Source organism: Carlito syrichta, unplaced genomic scaffold, assembly GCF_000164805.1.
Source record: "Carlito syrichta isolate Samal-C Ts95f unplaced genomic scaffold, Tarsius_syrichta-2.0.1 Scaffold301564, whole genome shotgun sequence".
Classification (NCBI taxonomy): domain Eukaryota; kingdom Metazoa; phylum Chordata; class Mammalia; order Primates; family Tarsiidae; genus Carlito; species Carlito syrichta.
The window spans coordinates 193,422-217,705 of NW_007245660.1; the positions used below are offsets into that span (position 1 = coordinate 193,422).

The 24,284-nt window shown below is 40.3% G+C and overlaps 1 protein-coding gene across 1 annotated transcript; it reads right to left on the reverse strand.

Annotated features, from left to right (window-relative positions):
• Positions 1–334: 334 nt before the first annotated feature.
• On the reverse strand, positions 335–20,205 carry LOC103257145 (zinc finger protein 208-like). The gene is given in 7 exon segments (XM_021710811.1): positions 335–561; positions 666–791; positions 11,338–13,138; positions 13,141–13,683; positions 14,356–14,477; positions 18,756–18,851; positions 19,971–20,205. Coding segments are annotated over 7 exon segments (3,063 nt in total). The 5' UTR covers positions 20,119–20,205.
• Positions 20,206–24,284: the final 4,079 nt, after the last annotated feature.

A 24,284-nucleotide genomic window follows, 5' to 3' on the forward strand; every position in this document is an offset into this window, starting at 1 on the left:
TGTTGCCCAGACTGGAGTGCAATGGGTGCTTCCAGCCACCACAGCCTCAACCTGCTGGGCTCCGGTGATCCTTCTGCTCAGCCTTCCAAGTAGCTGGAACTACAGGTGAGTGCTACCATGCCCGGCTAATTTTTTGATTTATCATAGAGATGAAGTCTTGTCTACCCAGGCAGTTCTCGAACCTGTGGGCTCAGGCATGGATGGTCTTATGTAAAGCAAATCCATAGTGAGAGTGAAAGACTTTGCCACATTCCTCAAATTTGTAGGGTTTCTCTCCACTATGCACCTTGATATATCCAGCAAGCTATGAATGGGAGCAAAAGGCTTTGCCACATTATTCACATTTGTAGGATTTCTCCCCCGTATGCATGGTGTTACGTTGAAAAAATCCAAAGTGAGAATAAAAGGCTTTGCTATATTCCTCACATTTGTAGGGTTTCTCTCCAGTATGGGAATTCTGATGTTCAATAAGCTTTGAGTACTGAGTAAAGCCTTTACCACATTCTGCACATGTATAGGGATTCACTCCTGTATGGATGGTCTTATAGCCAGCAAATACTCCTCAAAAGCAAAAAGCTTTGCCACATTCCTCACATTTATAGGGTTTCTCCTCAGAATGCATGGTCTTATGTTGAGAAAATCCAGAGTGAAAGTGAAGACCTTGCCACATTCCTCACATTTGTAGGGTTTCTCTCCAGTATGGATACGCTGATGTTCAATAAGATTCGAGTCCTCAGTAAAGCTTTTGCCACATTCCGCATTTTTGCAGGGTTTCTCTCCAGTATGGATCACTGTATGTCAAGTAAGATGTGAATGAGAGTTAAAAGCTTTGCCACATTCTGCACGTTTGTAGGGTTTCTGTCCAGTATGGATGGTCTTATGTACAGCAAATTGCCCTTGAGACTGAAAAGCTTTGCCACATACTTCCCATTTCTAGAGTTTCTGTCTATTATGGATTAGTGTTTGTGGAGAAAGGTTTCAATGAGAGTGAAAGTCTTTGCCACATTATTCACATTTATAGGATCATGACCCAGAGGCCTGTGACCAATACTAAGGCTTTTAGATGTGACCCAAGTTTGAATTGTAAGTTTTGTGAAAGCCAAAAACTGCAGTTTGTGGAAGAATGGGAGCAATGAGCTTCTAAAGTTAGCTTGTGTTCATCCCAGTCTCAGAGTGTTTAGGTTTTGAGCTCACAGGAGCTTAATCTGGTTAGTGCTGTGTAGAAAGGGGGAGAAAATGGGGTCAATAGCTCCCAAACACATCCTAGTGGTCTCGGGGTCAACGGCCCTTCCTGATCCCTAATGCTCAGTGGGCCTTCGTGGCTGGCTCCCAACAATAATATAACTTTTTTAATTCCTTTTTTTGAGTTAGAGTCTCACTTTGTTGCCCAGGCTGGAGTATGGTGGTATGCTCACAGCCAATGCAGCCCCAATCTGCTGGGCTAAGGTGATCTTTTTGCTTCAGTCTTCCAAGTAGCTTGAAATGCAGACGCACACTACCACACCTTGTTTATTTTTTGATATATTGTATAAAGAAAGTCTCACAAAAGTTGCCTAGGTTGGTTTCCAGTCCCTGAGGTCAGACAATCCTCCCACCTTGGTTTCCCATATTGCTGGCATTATAGGCTTGAGCCACCATGCCCAGCCCCCTGTTGATTCTATTAATGTAACTAATAGTATTGATGGATTCTTGAAAGCGGAATCTCATTTTATCCTGGCACAAAGGGCACTTGATCATAATGTGATGTCCTAATGTGCTGACAATGTTTCAAATAATCCTTACATTTATATTAGAATGTGATTTTTCTATAAGAAAAATATATGAAATTTTTAGTATGCAATAAATACTGTGTGTGGAGGTTTTCCTCAGACAAGTAAACCACATTTTTATAGTTTTCTAATATCTCCTCACTGGATATAATCTGGCATTTTCCCTTTTCTGTAGAGAATTCCATGGTCACATCCCCGAATGTCAACATACTCTGAAAACAACAAGACATACTTACCAAGTGGCCATGGGCAAAAGTGTTAACTGCAGGAGAAATGAGAGTGAAAACATTCTAACTTTTATGACAATGGAAATACTGGATAATTTTTGACACAGAAATATTCTATAATGTATTCTTTGAATCTGAGGAAATGGAATGAAATAGGATTCATTGAGATAGTGCAGATAATATACTTTCTTGAATGATACAATATAAAATTTAGGCACAAACACAGGTGTACACATTTTGGAGGACTGTATTTCCATCACACAGGATAAGTAGTATATATTGCTCAGATAAAAAACTAAGAGTTAAAAGGAACCCTGCGCATTTTAATGTGTACAACATGGAAATGAAGTGTCAAAAAGCAAATCTGATTCAGGGGATCTGGGGTAAAACATGAGATACTTTTCTTTTTTTTAAGTTTGGGTTGCTGTCATTGTTTCTGGGGTGCAGTTCCTTAATCACAGCTTACTACAACCTCTACTTTCTTGGCTGAACAGATCCACTCTGCTCAGCCTCCTGAGTGACTGGGTGTACTCAAATGCACAAACACACCAGGCTAAGTTTTTTGATATGTGGTAGAGATGATGGCTGGCTATATTTCCTAGGTGGTCTCAAACTCTTGTGCTCAATACATCCTTCTGCCTCAGCTTCCTAAAGAACTGGAATGATAACCATGAGAAGCTAGCTATTCATGCTCTGACTTTCTGCACTGCTAACACACTCACCAGTGATGTCAATGCTTCTGGCCCAAAAGAAATATTTTATCAACATCTGCCAAGTGACAGAACTTGGGATTATCTCAGCTTATCTGACAAGTAAAAATGAGAACCTTCCATTTTCTTTTTTTCTACAATTTCTTGTGGAGTACTGACACCATTTTAATTTCTTTTTTTGAGTCACAGTCTCACTCTGTTACCCAGATTGGAGTGCAGTGGCACTCTCAGGTCACCAGCTTTTGACCTGCTGGGCTCAGGCGATCCTTCCAACTCAGCCTTCCAAGTTGCTGGAACTAGAGATGTACTAACACAGGTGGCTAATTTTTTGAGGTCTCGCCAAATTGCCTGGGCTGTTCTCAAACCCACGAGCTCAGGCAATCCACTCACCTTGGGCTCCCAAAATGCTGGAATACAGGCTGAGACACTGAGCCCAGTCTCTCAGATTATTTTCTACAAATGCACTCAATATTAAGTGCATGTGCTGATAAAAGAAAACTTATGGAGCAAGTAATACTTACTAGAGTTGGTAAAAATGGCCCACATAGCTGGATGCAGTGGCTCATGCCTATAATCCCAGCTCTTTGGGAGCCCACAAATTCGAAATCAGCCTGGGTAACTTGGTAAGAACTCATCTCTCTAACAAAACCAAAATTAGCCTGAGGTAGTTGTACATGCCTGTAGTTCTTACTACTTGGAAGTCTCAGGTGGAAGAATCACCTGAAACCAGCAGGTCAGGACTGTGGTGATAATTAAAGTGCCACTGCACCCCAGCCTGGATGACAGAGGGATACTCTGAATAATAAAAAAGAAAACCAAGAAAACAGGACTATTCACTTCTCAGGACCTTGGATGGATTTTGAGTCTATAATATAAGTGAGGGAGTCAGGCATGGTGGGTCTTGCTTATAATACCAACACTTTGGCAGGTGGAAATGTGAAGACTGACTGAGGCCAGGGGTAAACCACCCTAGGCAAGTTTACAAGAACTCTCTACAATGAATTAAAAAAATAAAATTAGCCAGGCTTGGTGACATGTGCCTGTAGTTCTCGCTACCTGCTAGGCTGAGGTGGAAGGATCACCTGAGCCCAGCAGGTTGAGGCTTCGGTGACCACAAGAGTACTGTATACTCACACTTGGGTGAAAAAAAGGATAAATTCTCAGTGATGTATCACATAACAAAGATCTGAGTACTATGTGTACTCGCTCATAATTTGACCTTGAACATTATTCAGAATACTATAAGAAAGTGACTAACAGTATTGCGACACAGCCATGGGAGTGGAAGGACATAATATCAACAAAGGTACCCAAACTTTACATGTACCCTAAACTGTTCCCTACATTTTAAAATAAAAATAATAGAAAAAAAGAAAAAGAAATAGAAGAGAATACAAAACCTGGTTTTCCAGTATGAGGACAATGTCAACAATTTCTATTCCATACTAAGTATTTCATATCCATTCTTTGTAGAAAAATCACATTTGATTAGAAATGTAAAAATTATTAGAAACATTGTGTCAGCACTTTGCAACATTACATCATGATCAATTTCCCTTTATGTCAGGAAAGAATAGGAGACTCAGCATTTGGGAATCCATCAATATAATTAGTCACATTAACAGAATCAATGAGAAAGTCATATGATCATGTTAACAGATTAAAATGATAATTGTGACACATTTAGAAAAGAATTATACATTTAAAAATTAACGGATAAGGAAGTAGTATATAATATTTCTAAAACATGAAAAACAGTAGAAATAAAAGTAATAAAAATACATTTTGGGAAGAAAGTTTAAATGGTATCACAAAGTTGATATCCTGTAATCAGTTTATCAATTGAGCCTGATAATGACATAGATACCAGCTATTTTTGTTCTTGAGAAAACTTTTTGCACAAAAGAACATTTAAATTTAAAATTGATAAAAATCTGAAAAAAATAGGATAATATTGTACATAATAAGGACTAGGAAAGTAAAGCAGTGTGATAGTGACTTTTTAAAAAGATTGTGAAATCAAGGGAATACAAAGTTTAAAAGGAGAATAAGACATATATGTAAATGCACTATACAATCAATCCACAGTGGTGGAAGAGAAGTAGTGGTCTTGCTGTTTCTCACTGGAGACTGAAGATTACACATGTGGATAGATTTTGTCTTCCAGTGTGCTTGCTTCTTGCAGATCTTCCTCACCCATGTTAGGCAGAGATGACCCAGCCCTTCAGACTGTTCAGAGTCTTGGAGTCAGTGTCCTAAGCACAGTAAGTCCTTAATTACAAGTGAGATCTGACAAAAGAGTAGCCAATGTTATATGCAATGGAAGACCAATCACATACTAAGTCAGTGATGGATAATGTTCTAAAAACTAGATGATTCTTCAATTTATTATTTAGGAAGCACAGAATTCTGTTATATTTAAATAAATTGGGTGAAACTACACTTCTATCTAAATATTTTAAAATCCGACGTTGCCATTGACACGGTGTCTGTAACTCAGTGTCCACAAGTTGATTCTCCTTCATTATGTCCTTTACTCTTTCACTTCCATTATTTCTTCATATGATTTTGTCTTCTTAAAATATGCTTTCTAGAGGCTGCCATTGGTAATCAAACCACTCCGGTATTTTATCTGGAAAATATTTCTTTTTTCCTATTCTTTAACCATATCCAATTCTACCTTTAATAATATTTTATATCCACTGTTAATACTAGTTTCACTGTTTTCAAGAAAACAAGTTTTGGAAATACCCTTAGTGCTTTTAGTGTAGTTTTGTTTTGTAATTTTAATTTATATTCATTCATATATTTCTATTTAGAATTTATATACACACATTTTTGAGTGCCATCTCTCTGCCACCCAGGTTAGAGTTTAGTGGTATGATTATGGCACAACCTATGGGTTCAGGCATTTCCCCTAAGAAACCCGAGTACCATGGGACAACATGCACTACCACAATGAACAATTTTTTGTTATTTTTTATGGGTATGAGTGGCCATGCTGCTCTAAAACCTCTGGGTTCAAGACCTTCTCCCACTTCAGCCACACAAAGTATTGGGAATACAGTCTTGAGTCACCATGCCTTGGCCTTCACTGCTTTTAGGTGTTTTCTTTTGTGGTGTCACGCAGTTTGACTAATATTGCTTTTAATACTGTTTTATTTTTCTATTTTTGACACACATTAATTCCAAATTTAGGAATTTATGTCTGGTTATTGTACAAACTGATATATCATCAAATCTTTGGATATGAGCTTTTTAAAAAAATTTTTCACATATTTTACTCAAACCACTACATAAAATGTTTGTAAAATGTTTCATATTTTAAACTCGTCACCATTTATGTAGAAGTTTAACCATAATTTGTTCATTTGGACTTTGACACTTTGAGTATATAATTTGTGTATATAACTTTGAGTATATAATTTATATAATTTGAGAATATTTCCACACAATAGTACTGTTATAAATTCAATCTAATTTTATACTTGTCTCATACATTTTATGTTGTTGTATTATATTCATAATTATGTTGGCTTGGCTGTTTTCTAAATAGGGTTAGTCAAGATTATACTGTCTTGTTATTTCCACATCTTTTTTTCTCACTGTACTGTTAGTCCATGAAGAACATGGGTTTGACCTGCATAGGTCCATGTTTTTTCAACAACTACAATGGAATTTCTTTTTTGACAATTTGTGATCATTTAAAAGAAATGGGATACTTTAAAAATGTCATGAGGACATCAGGTAGAAGTATGTTCTTGTCTATTTTGACCTTTACCATCATAAAGATATACAAATCTATATCTTTATCTTGTATAAGTTTATAAGCACTTACAGGGTATACATAGCACCATCAGCAGTTGGGAAATGCATAAATAAAGATGCAGTATTAACTCATAACAGCATAAAATTAGCTATGACACAAAGTGTATCAGTCAATAATTTTGTGACAACTTCCTGCTTCCAGGTGATTAATGAAAGTGTTGCGAGATACTGTTTCACACACCATGCAATGTTAATTTTTCCATACAAGCATTTGGTCTCTCCAGAGTGAATCATGGAAATTACAAAGAATCATTTTATTTATGGTAAAACAGTGGAAAGGGAAGGGCATCAAGATATAAATGTTGAAGATATGCCAGAACCCATACTACAGGAGTTAGAGGCAGATGAATTGAGGGGACAAGTGCTTCCCACACGGTGCCAGATGACTAGAAAGGAAACAAGAGACTGACTGGGGATGGTAACTCATGCCTATAATTCCAGCACTTTGGGAGGCAAAGTACAGCAGACTGCCTTAGTCTAGGGCTTCCAGACCTGCCTGAGCAACTTGGTGAGACCTTCTTTTAAAAATGAATCCAATAGTTGGCTGGGCATGATGGCAAATGTTTGTGACACCAGCAACTCAGGAGGCTAAAGGAGAACGATGGCCTGATACCATTACATTGAGGCTGCAGTAACCATGGATTTTCCACTGTATTCCAGCCTGGGCATCATAACCAAAATCCAACCTAATGTGTAAGTTTTTACAATAGTCAGGATTCAGAAAGTTAGGTCTTACAAGTATACTCCTGTATAATCTTCATTACGATAATCAGAGTGACATATAACATAAAAAAAGAAAGAAGATCTGACCTATAAAAAAAAGGATCAAGCCGGGCTCGGTGGCTCAGCCTATAATCCCGCACCTTTGGATTGCCTGAGCCCGTGGGTTTGAGAACTGCCTGGGCAGCGACATCTCATCTCTACAATAAATCAAAAAAACAGCCGGGCGTGGTAGTGCATGCCTATAGTTCCGGCTACTTGGAAGGCTGAGGCGGAAGGATCGCCGGAGCCCAGTAGGTCAAGGCTGCGGTGGTCAGGAGCGGCCACTGCACTCCAGTCTAGGTGATAGAGTGAGACTCCAACTCAAAAAAAAAAAAGTATCACTAGAAACATCCTTCCATAAGTTACTCAATAGTATATGGTCATCATATACCTACAATCTTGGGTAAGATAGAATAGATTAACAGTTATGGTAATATCAATTTATTGTGTGGACAACAAATGTTAATACTCTATAAACAATTCTGTTCATTAAAATAAACAAATTTTTATAGCCTAAATAAACCTTCAAATTTCACTGTATGCAAAACCAGATTACAAATATTCAAGCATTACTGTTCTTCTGATAGTGTGATCCATGTGCGAACAGCTTTCTTCAGTTTTAAAAACTGAATCTGATTATTTACCAAACATAAACTTATACATTTTTAGAGAGCAATTATCTTTGCTCTGATGTCTATGAAAGTATTTCTTTAAATTATATCAAATTACACTTATGGCTTGTAAGTATTGATAGGATGAAGATGCATCAAGATATTAATGTTCTGGTCTCATTTCTCATTTGCATGTAAGTAGTAAAACAATAGATTTGTAAATCTCTCAATGATTCTTTGTCATTTATTTCCAAAGAAAAATGTTATCCTGAGCAATCACTTCATTCCAAACTTACAATAATGCTCAATGTGAGCCAAAAAAACCCTTCTTCACTTTGATTTTTTAAAGGAGATTATATATCAGTGCTCTTCATCCTCCATTAAAAAAACATGAGATGAGTGCTGGTGATCTTTTATAAAAAGACATTTCATAGCTCTGATGTACCAACAACTGACCCCATGCCTTTACATAATTCGACAAATGAAGACATAGCATCATGTGAGTTGAGTTACATCAATATTGTTTGTTTTTCAAAATATTCTCAAATTCTGTCCATGTAAAACCAAAATTATGCAGAGAATATACTTATGCTTTCCTAAAAAACAAACAAAAAAACCATCTTCTAATGCTACTCAATATTTGATATTTATTTCAACTTGACCTTTCAGTAAATAGGCTTCCCTATAAATTGCATCTGTAAAGTTTTCAGTCTGAATACCCTAGTATTTCCAATGGCATATATTTTGAACAAAAGCAGTCCACATTCTTTACATTTTTAGAGTCTCTACAATGCACAGTCTAATATCAAAGTTTTGACTGGTTAATGTCTTTAGACATGTTTTACATTTGTACATTCAAAAGAACTGTGGTTTGAGTAAAGATAATGGTACTCTTTACGTCTGTGAATTTCTCATGTCTCTATTCTTTATAATAGGATATATGATTTCCCAGTCATTAGAGATACTGAAAAATTAGAGTATAAATTGTTTGATGTTGAGAAAACTGGGAATAACAGTGAAAAGGTTTACCCCATGCTACCCATCTATAGGGAATCCCTAAATATAGATGCTCACATGTCAACCAAATATGGAATAAGAGCTAAAGGCTTTATCTCATTCCTCTCATTTATTTTTTTATTTTATTTTATTGTTTTTGAGTTGGAGTCTCACTCTGTCACCCAGATTGTAGTGCAGTGGCCGGGAGTGGCCTCGACCTGCTGGGCTCTGGTGATCCTTCCGCCTCAGCCTTCCAAGTAGCTGGAACTACAGGTACTCGCTATCATGTCCGGCTAATTTTTGACTTATTGTAGAGATGACGTCTTGCCAAGTTGCCCAGGCGGGTCTCGAACCCACGGGCTCAGGCAATTCACTCACCTCAGACTCCCAAGATGTGGGATTACAGGCTGAACCACAGAGCCTGGCTCATTCCTCTCATTTATATAGTTTCATCTCAGTATGGATTCTCATGCGTCCACCTAGTTGTATATGAGAGCAAAGGGCTTACTATGTTTTTCACATTTGTAGAGTTTCTCTCCAGTATGGATAATTATATGTTCAGCAAATCCGTTGTGAGAGTGAATGGCTATGTCACATTTTTCACATTTGTAGGGTTTTTCTCAGTATCAATGGACTACTGTTCAATAAACACTTTGTGAGATAAAAAAAACTTTACCACTCTTTTCTTTGTTTGTTTGAGTCTCACTCTGTCACCAAGACTGGAGGGCAGTGGCTGCTCCTGGCTACAGCAGCCACGACCTGCTGGGCTCCGGCGATCCTTCTTCCTCAGCCTTCCAAGTAGCTAGAACTACAGGCACACACTACCATGCCCGGCTAATTTTTTGATTTATTGTAGAGATGAGGTCTTGCCAAGTTGCCCAGGCAGGTCTTGAACCCGTGGATTCAGGCAATCCCCTCACCTCAGCCTCCCAAAGTGCTGGGATTACAGTCTGAGCCACCAAGCCTAGCTTGCCACATTCTTTGCATTTGTAGAGTTTCTCTCCAGTATGGCACCTCATATGTATAGCAAATCATTTGAGAGCAAATGGCTTTGCCACATTCATCATGTTTGTAGGATTTCTCTCCACTATGGATGGTCTTGTGTCCAGCAAATCCTTTAAGAGTGTGAAAAACTTTGCCACACTTTTTACATTTGTAAGGTTTCTCAGTAGTATGGATCTTCTTTTGTTTTTAAGTTGGAGTCTCACTGTTGCCCAGACTACAGTGCAGTGGCTGCTCCTGGTCACTGCAGCCTCAACCGGCTGGGCTCTGGTGATCCTTCTGCCTCAAACTTCCAAGGAGCTGGAACTACAGGCATGCACTACCATGCCTGGCTAATTTTTTTTTTTTTTTTGAGTTGGAGTCTCACTCTGTCACCCTGACTGGAATGCAGTGGCCACTCCCGGCCACTGCAGCCTCGATCTGCTGGGCTCCGGCGATCCTTCTGCCTCAGCCTTCTGAGTAGCCGGAATTACAGGCATGCACTACCACGTCCGGCTGATTTTTTTTTTTATTTATTGTAGAGATGAGGTCTCGCCACCCAGGTGGGTCTTGAACCCACGGGCTCAGGCAATCCACTCACCTCAGCCTCCCAAACGTGTGGGATTACAGGCTGAACCACCGAGCCCAGCTAGTATGTATCCTCTCATGTCTTCCAAATCCATTGTGAGAGCAAAAGTCATTTCCAATTCTTCACACTTATGTTTTCCTCTCAGTATATGCATCTTGATATGTCCAGCAAGCTTTGAATGGGAGCAAAAGGCTTGGCCACATTCTTTTTCCTTTTTTTTTTTTGAGTTGGAGTCTCACTCTGTCACCCAGACTGGAGTGCAGTGGCCGCTCCTGGCCACCACAGTCTCAACCTGCTGGACTCTGGTGATCCTTCCGCTTCAGCCTTCCAAGTAGCCAGAATTACAGGCGTGCACTACCACGTCCGGCTGATTTTTTGATTTTATTGTAGAGATGAGGTCTCACTACCCAGGCAGGTCTCGAACTTGTGGGCTCAGGCAATCCACTCACCTCAGCCTCCCAAAGGCATGGGATTACAGGCTGAGCCACCAAGCCTGGCTGGCCACATTCTTTACATTTGTATGATTTCTCCCTAGTATACATGGTTTTATGTCTAGCAAATCCTACATGAGAGTGAAAGCCCTTGCCACATCTTCACATTTGTAGGTTTTTCCCCAGTATGGATGGTCTTATGTAAAGCAAATCCATACTGAGAGTGAAAGGCTTTGCCACATTCTTCACATTTGTAGGATTTCTACCTAGTATGCATAGTCTCATGTCAAGAAAATCCAGAGTGAGAGTGAAAGGCCTTTCCACATTCCTCACATTTGTAGGGTTTCTCTCCAGTATGCATATTCTGATGTTCAATAAGCTTCGAGTACTGAGTAAAGCATTTGCCACATCCTGCACATTTGTAGGGTTTCACTCTGGTATGGATGGTCTTTATAGCCAGAAAATCCTCCTCCAGAGTGAAAAGCTTTGCCACATTCCTCACATCTCTAGGGTTTCTCTCCAGTATGGATCATCATATGTTGAGTAAGTCGTGAATGAAACTGAAAGGCTTTGCCACATTGTTCACATTTGTAGGGTTTCTCCCCAGTATGCATGGTCTTATGTCGAGAAAATCCAGAGTGAAAGTGAAAGGCCTTGCCACATTCCTCACATTTGTAGGGTTTCTCTCCAGTATGGATACGCTTATGTACAGTAAGAGTCGAGTTCTGAGCAAAACCTTTGTCACATTCTACACATTTGTAGGGTTTCTCTCCAGTATGGATCACTGTATGTCGAGTGAGATCTGAATGAGACTTAAAGGCTTTGCCACATTCTGCACATTTGTAGGGTTTCTCTCCAGTATGGATACGCTGATGTTCAATAAGACTCATGTTGTAAGCAAAGCCTTTGCCACATTCTGCACATTTGTAGGGTTTCTCTCCAGTATGGATCACTGTATGTCGAGTAAGATATGAACGAGATGTAAAGGCTTTGCCACATTCTGCACATTTGTAGCGATTCTGTCCATTATGGATCAGTGTATGTTGAGTAAGGTTTGAATGAGAGCGAAAGTCTTTGCCACATTCTTCACATTTATAGGGTTTCTCTCCAGAATGGATCATTGTATGTCGATTGAGGTGTGAACGACTTTGAAAGGCTTTGCCACATTCTTCACATTTGTAGGGTTTCTCTGCAGTATGGATCACCCTATGTGAAGTAAGGTGTGAACGAGATTGAAAGGCTTTGCCACATTCTTCACATTTGTAGGGTTTCTCTCCAGTATGGATCATTGTATGTCGACTAAGGCGTGAACGATTTGGAAAGACTTTGCCACATTCTTCACATTTGTAGGCTTTCTCTCCAGTATGGATCACCATATGTCGAGTAAGGCGTGAAAGAGTTTGACAGGCTTTGCCACATTCTTCACATTTGTAGGGTTTCTCTCCAGTATGAATCACCATATGTCGAGTAAGGCGTGAACGAAACTGAAAGGCTTTGCCACATTCTTCACATTTGTAGGGTTTCTCTCCAGTATGAATCACTGCATGTTGAGTAAGAAGTGAACGAGAGTGAAAGGCTTTGCCACATTGCTCACATTTGTAGCATTTCACTCTAGTATGGATCACTGTGTGATGGGTAAGATGTGAAAGAAACTGAAAGGTTTTGTCACATTCTGCACATTTATAGGGTTTCTCTCCAGTATGAATGGTCTTATGTCCAGCAAATCCTCCTTGAGAGCGAAAGGCCTTGCCACATTCTTCACATTTGTAGGGTTTCGCTCCAGTATGGATCACTGTATGTCGAGTAAGATCTGAACGGGACATAAAGGCTTTGCCACATTCTTCACATTTGTAGGGTTTCTGTCCAGTATGGATCATATTATGTAGAGTAAGGAGTGAACGCACTTGAAAGGCTTTGCCACATTCTTCACACTTGTAGGGTTTCTCTCCAGTATGGATCACCTTATGTCGATTAAGGTGTGAATGAGTGTGAAAGGTTTTGCCACATTCTTCACACTTGTAGGGTTTCTGTCCAGTATGGATCACCTTATGTTGAGTAAGATGTGAATGAGTGTGAAAGGTTTTGTTACATTCTTCACATTTGAAGGGTTTCTCTCCAGTATGGATCATTGTATGTCGAGTAAGGAGTAAACGAATGTGAAAGGCTTTGCCACATTCTTCACATTTGTAGGGTTTCTTTCCAGTATGGATCACTGTATGTTGAATAAAATTTGAACAAAGTGAAAGTCTTTGCCACATTCTTCACATTTGTAGGGTTTCTCTCCAGTATGGATCACAGTATGTTGAGTAAGATGTGAACGAGAGCTAAAGGCTTTGCCACATTCTTCACATTTGAAGCGTTTCATTCCAGTATGGATCACTGTATGTTGAGTAAGACATGAACGAGAGTGAAAGGCTTTGCCACATTTTTCACATTTGTAGGGTTTCTCCCCAGTATGGATCATTGTATGTTGAGTAAGGAGTGAATGAATGTCAAAGGCTTTGCCACATTCTTCACATTTGTAGGGTTTCTCTCCAGTATGGATCATTGTATGTCGAGTAAGAAGTGAACGAATGCGAAAGGCTTTGCCACATTCTTCACATTTGTAGGGTTTCTCTCCAGTATGGATCATCGTATGTCGAGTAAGAAGTGAACGACTGCGAAAGGCTTTGCCACACTCTTCACATTTGTAGGGTTTCCCTCCAGTATGGATCACTGTATGTTGATTAAGATGTGAATGAGAGTTAGAGGTTTTGCCACATTCCTCACATTTATTTATCTTATTTATTTTATTTTTTTGAGTTGGAGTCTCATTCTGTCACCCATACTGGAGTACAGTGGCCACTCCCAATCACCACTGCCATGGCCTGCTGGGCTCTGGTGATCCTTCTGCCTCAGCCTTCCAAGTAGCTGGAACTACCACACCTGGCTAATTTTTTGATTTATTGTAGAGATGAGATCTCACCAAGTTGCCCAGGCAGGTCTCGAACCCGCGGGCTCAGGCAATCCACTCACCTCAGCCTCCCAAAGCACTGGGATTACAGGCTGTACCACTGAGCCTGGCTCATTCTACATATTTATAGAGTTTCTCTCCACAATGAATTTTCTGATGTTGTGAATGACATGAGTAATAGCTAAGTGTTTTTCCACATTTTTCACCTTTGAAGGCTCTCTCTCCCCTATGAATTCTTTCATGTCTATTTAGATAGGATGATTTCTTAAACACTTTCCCACATATATTGTGAATATTTCCTCTGCTTTTTTTTGATGTTGACTACATTTTGAGGATTGGTTTTGCCATATTCATGTTTGAAACCATTTCAGAAATGTGGATACTCTGGTGGATAGCAAATTTAGTGTGTTGATGAAAGTCTTTCCTACTCTTGTTACATTTGTAAGTGTTATTTGAAACTGAGCATTCTAACTGCCCTTCACCCTCATGCACATTTACACAAGATTTTTGTAAGCATAAGTTCTTAAGGACATATTTACCATATTTTCCCATTGGCACCTTTGCAAGGGAGGTTTCTATGCTCTCTGGCCAAAGGCATACAGTGTAATGAGAATTCACAGCTGAAATTCATGAATATAAAAAAGAATTCAAGAAATTCAAGAAATTCATGAAAATAAAAGAGAATTCAAAGCTGAAATTCATGAAAATAAAAACAAAATTATTCCACATGCTAGACTCAGGTGAATATCCTTTGAAAATAAAACATAACCAGGCTCGGTGGCTCAGCCCGTAATACCATACCTTTGGGAGGCTGAGTTGAGTGGATTGCATGAGCCCACGGGTTCAAGACCTGCCTGGGCAACTTGGCAAGACCTCATCTCTACAGTCAATCAAAATTCAGTCGGGTATTGTAGGTCACACCTGTAGTTCCAGCTACATGGAAGGCTGAGGCAGAAGGATTACCAGAGCCCAGCAGGTCAAGGCTGTGGTGGCTGGGAGCGGCCACTGCACTATAGTCTGGGTGACATGAGACTCCAACTCAAAAAAAAAAAAAAAGAAAAGAAAACATAATATTATACCATGGTAAGGACATAAGTATGATGGCACGTACAAAGCACAGGTTTCCACTCCACTGTAAATATTTGTACTTAAGAAAATACTTATCCCATTGCCTGTGTGAGAACTCAAAAAAGTTAAGACTTTGCAGAATCCACATGGCAAAATGAGGTACATGGAAGAGAAAGTTTAGTAATTTTGCCACCATAATTTCTCTTCCTTTACATTGCAGCATGATGCAATCAGATGGGATGTTCTAACTCTTGAATTCTTCCTCATGGAATAAACAGAAGAGTGGAGTATGAGTCCACATTTCTGTCCTTTGAGGGTTTATGCAAAGACTGGTTTCTGTCCCAACTTACAGAGAAGACGCATCCTAAGAACAGGTATTAGTCTCCTAGAATCTCTAACTTAATGATTGGTGTTACATTAATCTAGACAAATCAACATCATAAACATTATGACATCTATATCTTTGAATTTCAAATACCCCAATTCAAAGTATGCCAAAGCATAGAAAAAATCAGAATAAATGACTCAATTAAGGACAGAACAATAATTTGTGGAGCTGCAAATTACAAAAATGTTTGAGAAATTTTCACATGAAAGGTAGAAACCCATACTTGAACCACCACACTACTGCCCGGGTGACAGAGAACATGCTTATAAAACATAAACCATAAAAAGGATTTGGAAAACAAAAAAACATAAAAAGGATTTGGAAAACATCCTTGATATTGAAATTGGTCTTAGTAATAATTTTTTTATGATAAAAAATGTATATAAACAAGTTGGAGACATCAAACTGAAAAACTTCTGCAGAGTAAAGGGAAAAGAAAGAAGGCTTACAGGGCAAGAAAAAATTCTGCAAACCATATACTTGATGAGATGTTAAAGAAAGAAAATGATAATCACTTGAATAAAAAAGAACCCCAAATTATATTGTCATTTTCCAATGAGGACAAATTGCCAACAGGTATATGAATTGGCACTGACCAACACCAATAGAGGCAATTTCAAAGAAACACAATGATGATATATTGTCTCACAGCTGTTGGAATGCCTAATATCAACCAGAAGAGAGAGAACTTTTGATAAGTATCTGAAGAAAAAGAAATCCTGTATACTCTTGGTGAGTTTAAAATTGGTAGCGTCAGCCAGGCTTGGTGGCTCAGCCTGTAATCCCCCACCTTTGGGAGGATGAGGTGAGTGGATTGCCTGATCCCACGGGTTTGAGACCAGCCTGGGCAACTTGGTGAGACTTCATCTCTACAATAAATCAAAAAATCAGCCGGGCATGGTAGCACGTGCCTGTAATTCTGGTACTCAGAAGGCTGAGGCAGAAGGATAGCCGGAGTCCAGCAGGTCAAGGCTGCCATGGCTGGGAGCAGCCACTGCACTCCAGTCTGGGTGACAGAGTGAGACTCCAACTCAAAAAAATAAAAAAAAATAGAAAATAAAAAAATAAAATTGGTAGAGTCATATAAAAATCATTATCAACATTCTTTTAAAAATAAAAACTAACTGCCACATAACACAGTAATCCCTTTCTGGGTATATAGCCAAAAGAAATAAAATCAGTATCAAAAAGAAGTCTCCAGCCCCTATGGGCATTGCAGCATTTGTCAAGAGGGCCAAGCTTAAAAACAACCCAAATATTTGTGGAATCTGTGTGGATTATTAAAATAATATGTACACACACACACACACATACACACACACATATATGCACAATAGCATATGATTCAGCCAAAAAATTTTTTTAAAGAAACCTGCAATTTTAATGTTATGGATGACATTGTAAGACGTTATGCTAACTGAAATGAGCCAGACACACGCACACACAAATTCTACCTGAGAACGGGTACAGTGGCTCAAGTCTGTAAACCCATCACATTGGGAGACTGAAGTGAGAGGATTGTTTGAGCTCAGGCACTGAAGACCAGTCTGGGCACATAGGTGAGACCACGGGTCTATGACAAATACAAGAAAAAGTTTGGTGTGGCAGCATACGCTTGTAGTTTCAGTTACTTGAAAGGCTGATATGGAATGATTGCCTGAGCCCAGCAATGAGGCTGTGGTGGTCATTAGCATGCCATTGCATTCCAGCCGGGAGTGAGACCCCAACTTGGGAAAAATAAATCCTGAATGATCTCACCCCTGTGAAATAAAAAAACTTTGCACTCATATAGAAAGATAATATATAGTGGTGACCAGGGCCTGCAGGGGGAAAATGGACGTTTTTCAATGGTTACAAAATTTGAGTTATAACTGAGTCTTAGGGAACTAGTGTGTACCATAGTGACTTATCATTAATATGGCGTCTCATATGCTGAGAAAGTCTGCTAAAATAGAAGACATTATGTGTTCTCCTTACAAAACATAAAAATGGCAACTAAGATGCTTGATATGTTCATTAATATAACTGTAATCATCATTTCACACTGTATAGGCATATGAAATTATTACATTATTTACAACATATGGTTATACATTTTTATTTATGTATAAAAAATCAGATGCTAATCACACAAAGACATGTATACATATGTGTTTGAATATATGCATATATGAAGCTAATCCTAACTTCATACTAAAGAAAATTATAAAATAAGACTTATTAAGATACAAGGTAACATGTAAGAGTTCAATATATGTTTACCAAGTCTCTACACGATATAATATACTTAAATATTTGGATATAAAGAAAAACTACCAGTCTCACACTATACTATAAAGTAAAATTTAAGTAAAATATCAGGATTTCATCTATTAAGAGAGATAATTTGTATTTGGGTAGGACTATTGAGTATGAATTTAAATAAAATCATTGGAAATCTCCCTAGTATAGAAAATCATAAATTAGAAAACATGTAACATGTGCCCAGAGTGTTGTTAAAATGTCTCAAACAAGCGGGGCTCAGTGGCTCAGCCTGTAATCCCGCACCTTTGGGAGGCTAAGGTGAGTGGAATGCCTGAGCCCACGGGTTCGAGACCCACCAGGGCAGTGAGACCTCATCTCTACAATAAATCAAAAAAATCAGCCGGGCATGGTAGCACATGCCTGTAATTCTGACTACTCAGAAGGCTGAGGCGGAAGGATCACCGGAGCCCAGCATGTTGAGGCTGCGGTGGCCGGGAGTGGCCACTGCACTCCAGTCTGGGCAACAGAGTGAGACTCCAACTCAAAAAAAAAAAAAAAATCTCGAACAGATAACAAAATCACTGCTCACATACTTCCAACCACGATGCAAAAAGAAAACAGTAAAAAAAGTTTGACATGGATTTCCAAATAAAGAAACAAACACTTGCACGTCTCCAAAGCATCAGAAAGGTAATCAGATCATGCAGTTTCTAACAAACCATTAAGTGGATTTTGATTTCCTCTGTAAACTTGAAAGATCATTGAAGAAGCAGAGTTTTTGGAGAATTTCAGAACATGGAATAGAAGATGTCCCTTTGTGACAGCAAGAGAAAGAATCCCAGGTTTTTTGGGGGGTTTTTTGAGTTGGAGTCTCACTCTGTTGCCCATACTGGAGTGAAATGACTGCCCCTGGCCACCGCAGCCTTGACCTGCTGGGCTCTGGTGATCCTTCCACCTCAGCCTTCCGAGTAGCCGGAATTACAGGCACGCGCTACCATGCCCGGCTGATTTTTTGATTTATTGTAAAGATGAGGTCTCACTACCCTGGCGGGTCTAGAACCCATGAGCTCAGGCAATCCACTCACCTCAGCCTCCCAAAGGCACAGGATTACAGGCTGAGCCACCGAGCCCGGTGAATCCCAGGTTTTTAAGAAACCATTTTCATTGGAGCAGACCTGTTTCATTCACTCTCACTTACCTGGAAGTTTGGCTAATGTGTCATGGCTCTTCACATCCCAGGGCTCTTTCCTTTGTTCCAGAAATGCAATAAGATCTGGTTTAGAGACAGCAAGTCCTGTTTAAATCGAAAAAAGTAACATGACGCTTGTTGGGGTTCTTAGATTACAAACCTAGTATTTGATCAGTAGAGGACACATTATTTTATTTTATTTTTAATTTTTTTTTAGTTGGAATCTCACTCTGTCGCCCAGACTGGAGTGCAGTAGCTGCTCCCGGCCACCGCAGCCTCGACCTGCTGGGCTCCAGCAATCCTTCTGCCTCAGGCTCCTGAGAAGCTGGAACTAGAGGCGCGTGCTACCACGCCTCGCTAATTTTTTGATTTATTGTATAGATGAGGTCTCGCCTGCCCAAGCGGGTCTCGAACCTGTAGGCTCAGGCAATCCACTCACCTCAGCCTCCCAAACACATGGGATTAGAGGCTGAGCCCCTGAGCCAGGCTTTAGAGGACACATTATACAAGACTCTAGATAATTAACCCCAAAATATGGTTTCCCAATGAAATCTTTTGAACATTTAGATAGAATTTTCAATTTATGGGTTTCTTTTTATTCTAAGTTGGAGTCTTACTCTGTCACCCAGGCTGGAGTGCAGTGAAAAGCTCCTAGCCACCCCAGTGCTCCCCCCATTGGGCTCAGGTAATTCTTTTCCCTGAGCCTACCAAGTAACCAGAACTACAGGTGTGCATTACCACTCACAGATAACTTTTTGATGTAGTGTAGAGATGGAGTCTTGCCAAGTTGCCCAGGCTATTCTTGAACCCATGGGCTCTGGCAATCCTCTCAACTCAGCCTCCTAAAGTGCTGGCACTACAAGGCTGAGCCACCATGACTGGCCTTAAATTTGTGAGTTCTTAGATCACTACTAGTGAGTCAATAACTTATGGCAGCAATTGGAATGAGATGTGGGCAATGATATCTATGCCATTAAATTTCTGAACTTACCAATAATATAGCAAAAGAAGGATAATGGTCAATTTAAAATAGAGAAGGCTTCATGTCAAAATGAAACATTATTAATTTATTATTTTCTATGTTAACATATTACCAACTTTCCACTGATTGTAGGAATCTGAAACTCATTCATGCAAAGCAGAAATTCCCAGAAAACATTCTACAAAGGAAGGACTTAAAATCCTTAGTATGAAATAGGGATTGTGTTTTGAAAGTTTCCTCACCTAGAAAAACCAGGTTTCTATGGTTCTCTAACATCACAGTCCTGTACAATATTCGCTGAGGGGAGTTTAGGCATGCCCACTCCTCTGGAGAGAATTCTATGGCCACATCCTTGAATGACAACAACCCCTGAAAACAACAAAAACACATATTTACCAAGTCACCATGGCCTCTAGGTAAAGCAAGAGTGAAAAGAACAGGGTCCGGCAGACAAGACAACTATTATTATACAACAAAAAATAATTATAACACAGAAATATCCTCTAATACATCAAGTGTGGGGAAAAAGGATGAAATAAAATCCCCTCAACAAGTGTAGACTCTCTATTTTAGTGAGTGAAACAGCATAAAATGGACACCAACACAGGCATGTACATTTTAAATTACTGCTTATATCACATAGAATACGTTTTACATATACTGCTTCTAGTAAGTCCAAAGATCCTCGTCAAGTTTTAATTTGTACAGCAATGAATTGAATATCTTGTTAAAATGCAAATTCTGATTCAGAATACATGGATTAAGCCTTGGGTTCTGCGTTTTGTTCACTTGGTGTGTCTCATTCTTTTTTTTTTTCTTTTTTGAGTTGGAGTCCCACTCTGTCACCCAGACTGCAGTGCAGTGGCTGCTACCAGTCACCACAGCCTCAATCTGCTGGAATCTGGCGATCCTTCCACCTCAGTCTTCCAAGAAGCTGGAACTACGAGTGTGTGCTAGTACGCCTGGCTAGGTGTGCCTCATTCTGAACCAGGCTAGGGTGTCCTGGCATAATCACACTTTTTTGCAGTATCGATCTCCCAGACTAAATGAATGCATCCTCCATAGCATCCCAAGTATTTGGGACAAATTGGTATCAGATATCAAGACACACAGGTGGACCACAACATCCATGCTGAGATCTTTTAGCCAAAAGTTATAGTAATTTATTACTATTTTTGGAGTTGGATTCTCACTCTTCTCACCCAGGCTGAAGTGCAGTGGTATGCTCATGGTCAATGCAGCCTCAACCTGCTGGACTTAGGCAATCCTTTTGCCTCAGCCTTCCAAGTATCTAGAACTACACACACTTGCAATCATGCCTGGCTGGTTTTTGTAATTTACTGCAGAGACAAGGTCTCACCAAATGCCCAAACTGTTCTCAGAACACAGGTTCAGGCAAGTCTGTTGCCTCAGCCTCCCAAAGTGTTCGGATTACAGGCTGAGTCACCACACCCATCCATATAATTATATAAATTATAGTAATTTATAATCTCAACTTAATAACAAGCAAGTTCGTGTTACAAAGAAATCAGCCTACAGGTATTTTCCATGGCATGTAATCTCTGAAATCATATTTGTATTTTTAGTTTTTGGCATCCTAGAGAGTAAATCTCTTCTAATTATTCTTTATTCAGACTTTCCAGAGTGATTTTGAGCAGTAACTGCCATTCTGTTTAAATATACATTTTATTAACTGTGTTCTGCATGGAGCTGATGGAGCATCTACAAAGAACCTTAACAGTACATGTTCTGGCTAGGAGCAGAGGCTCATGCCTATAATCCCAGCATGATGGGAGGCTGTGGCAAAAGAATTTCCTGAACTCTTGGGTGTTCAGGAAACTTGGCAAGACCTCGTCTCTACAATAAATTAAAAAAATAACTGAGCTCTGGTGCCCATGAGTGTGCCAGTGCATTTCATTCTGGACAACAGAGGAAGACTACATTTAATATATATATACATACATGTTTCTATCCTTCATTAGGATCTGAGGATCTATCCAACTTCCAATGTGATTCTTGGTTACAAAGCCTTCCAATGACCCCCAGTAACAAGGGAACATTTTGAGTAATGCAGGTCATACATTCATGAGGAGAATAATTTATGACAACTAAGCAGTTTGGTTGAAGAGAACAGAAGAGGCTATGTAGGAGCAGTGTCTGACAGACCCATTGAATATCACAGAAAGAACAAAAATAGTTGAAACAAACTCATTAGGCAGGACCAACACATGGACAGCAGCTTGGTTTGCGAGTTTTACACACATGATATTCCTTCTGATCTAGGACATATTTTTTTACCTGAGAAACAGCCATTTTTTTCTTTTTCGTCCTACTTCTCTGGGATTTCTTCTCAGGTGAGATTATCTCATTGTTACACCTACATTTTGAAAATATGCCTTTACTTATTTCAAAATTAAATGGAATGTATTTATTTTTTGTCAGTCTTACCACCCTCTTGGGAGCCCCACGCTTGCTCTCCTGTTTGCCTGAGGTTCTCTTTCATTTGATTCTTCCACCATCTCTCTGAGGTGGGTCTACTTTGTACTTTAGAATAGTTTTCCTTCTTTACAAATGCAAAATATTCCAGAGGAGAGATATCAATTTTATCTTTGCCCCTCAAGAACAGTGATGTGTCTACAAGTGCACAGAAACCAGTCGCCAAAAAATAAATTTTTTAAGTTACCAATTTAAATAATCTAAAACTTAGACCGTATCAATCCAAAATGGGATAGTCAACTCACAAAAGTTTGACATAACTCCATTTTAAACTAAGGTGTGTGTGTGGGGGGGGATCTCTGGTCTCTTTATGTGTTTCCATGTAGCTAAAATAATTTTGAATGCTGACAAGGTTGGCACCAGTATGCAGCTGTTCAGACTAACTCTGGGAAAGTGGGAGTAGTGTACTAACTCTGTTTTGTTTAATAAAGGAACAAGAAGGCTGTGAACCAAGGACAAAGATAATTCACCAATTTCCAGGACTCCTCTCATCTCCCAGATGTCTGCAAGTCTAATCTACCTCTTGATCTTAGCCGCTCTTGGTCCTACAGCCTGGATAAAAATTTTGAAAAAGCACACACAACCCTGGAGGGGGCTTTAGAATGCCACCCCTCATTTCCTTGGTTTTAGTGTCCCTACTAAATAAAGTCACAACCGCTGCTCCAACTCCTTATGTCAACAGAACCGGATTTGGACCTGGTGACACAAATGTCCAATGATACTAGTGATAGACCCTGGAGATTTCCACCTAGATAATTCAGGTAAGGCCACTGCAGGACTGTCACCCAACAGCACTTGCCCATCCTGGCTTCCCCTTGACCTTCTCAAATCCTTTCCTTCCAGGCCCTCCGGGATCCCCACACGAGTCCTGGCTGGTGTTTCTGGACTCAAGAACCACTGTTGGCCAAGAGGCCTCCTTAACGTTGTGATGGAGCCACCATTTAACTCTGGGGAGGAGAGAGGGAGTGGGCCAGGATCATAACCTCCCCTTCCCCCCACCAGCCCCCCATGCAGGTCGGATCCTTTCCACAACCCTCGCGGGTTCGGCACACTTCAAGATGGTAAGCTGCACAGAGAGTGCTCAGCAGGCGATGTCATTGAAGGTCAAGACTACAGGGTCACGGCCCAGGCCCACCTACACCTAGGGGACCGGGTTAAGTCACCGGTGGGGAAGCGTCCAGTCTCAGAGCTGACGGAGGGGACAGTCCTTAAAAAGCCAGGTCATCTGAGTCCATCCACACTCCCCCTCTCGGGAAACCTCCCGGCACACTCACCACCTCCCACCTTCTGAGGGTCTCAGTGTCCGTCCTACGAATCTCCCAGGACCTGCATGTCACAGGGCAACACAGGCTAAACACGCGAGGTTGATGAAAGAAACTAAGGCCCTGTAAGAGCCCAGAAGCTGCCCCCACTTTCAGCTCCTGTCTGATTCGCCATTTCAAACCCCAGCATCAGTTGATTGGATAAAACTCCAGGCCATCTGGTCTTCAGTGACAAGACATGCATTCAGATGTGGGCTTCACGAGACAAGAAAATGTTGATATTTCTCCCAGCTAAGGAATGTGGTAGGAATTTGTGAGGGGGCCCCTTACAGGAATTGCTGGGAACACTGATGTCTCCATGGCTCCCAGTTGGTGGGTTGCAGAACTGCAGGACTACAATTCCAGCATGTCCCAGGAAAGGCGATGAAGACCTACAGTCCAGCGACCCACCAACCAGGAGCGCCAAAAACTCCCATCATGCCCCAAAGGGACCCACAAGCCTCCTCCCCCCACCCTTCTGCCCAGACTCCAGGGCAATGAGAAATCCAAAGGCATTTTTGCCTATGGAGTCCTTATCGTTTTGTACCTCCTGTCAGTCAAGACCAGAAGGGCGGGACTTAAAGGCTTTTCCAATCAATGGACTGTGAGGTCTGAACTGGTGAATCAGACGGGAGCTGGAATTGAGGGCAGTTTTTGGGCCTTCGTCTCCTGCGCCTATGCAGAGTTGGGTTGTCCTTTCTGCAGTGTCTTGTACCTTGGCACCCACGGGTGTCTTCGCTTCAACCTGTTGCCCTGTGA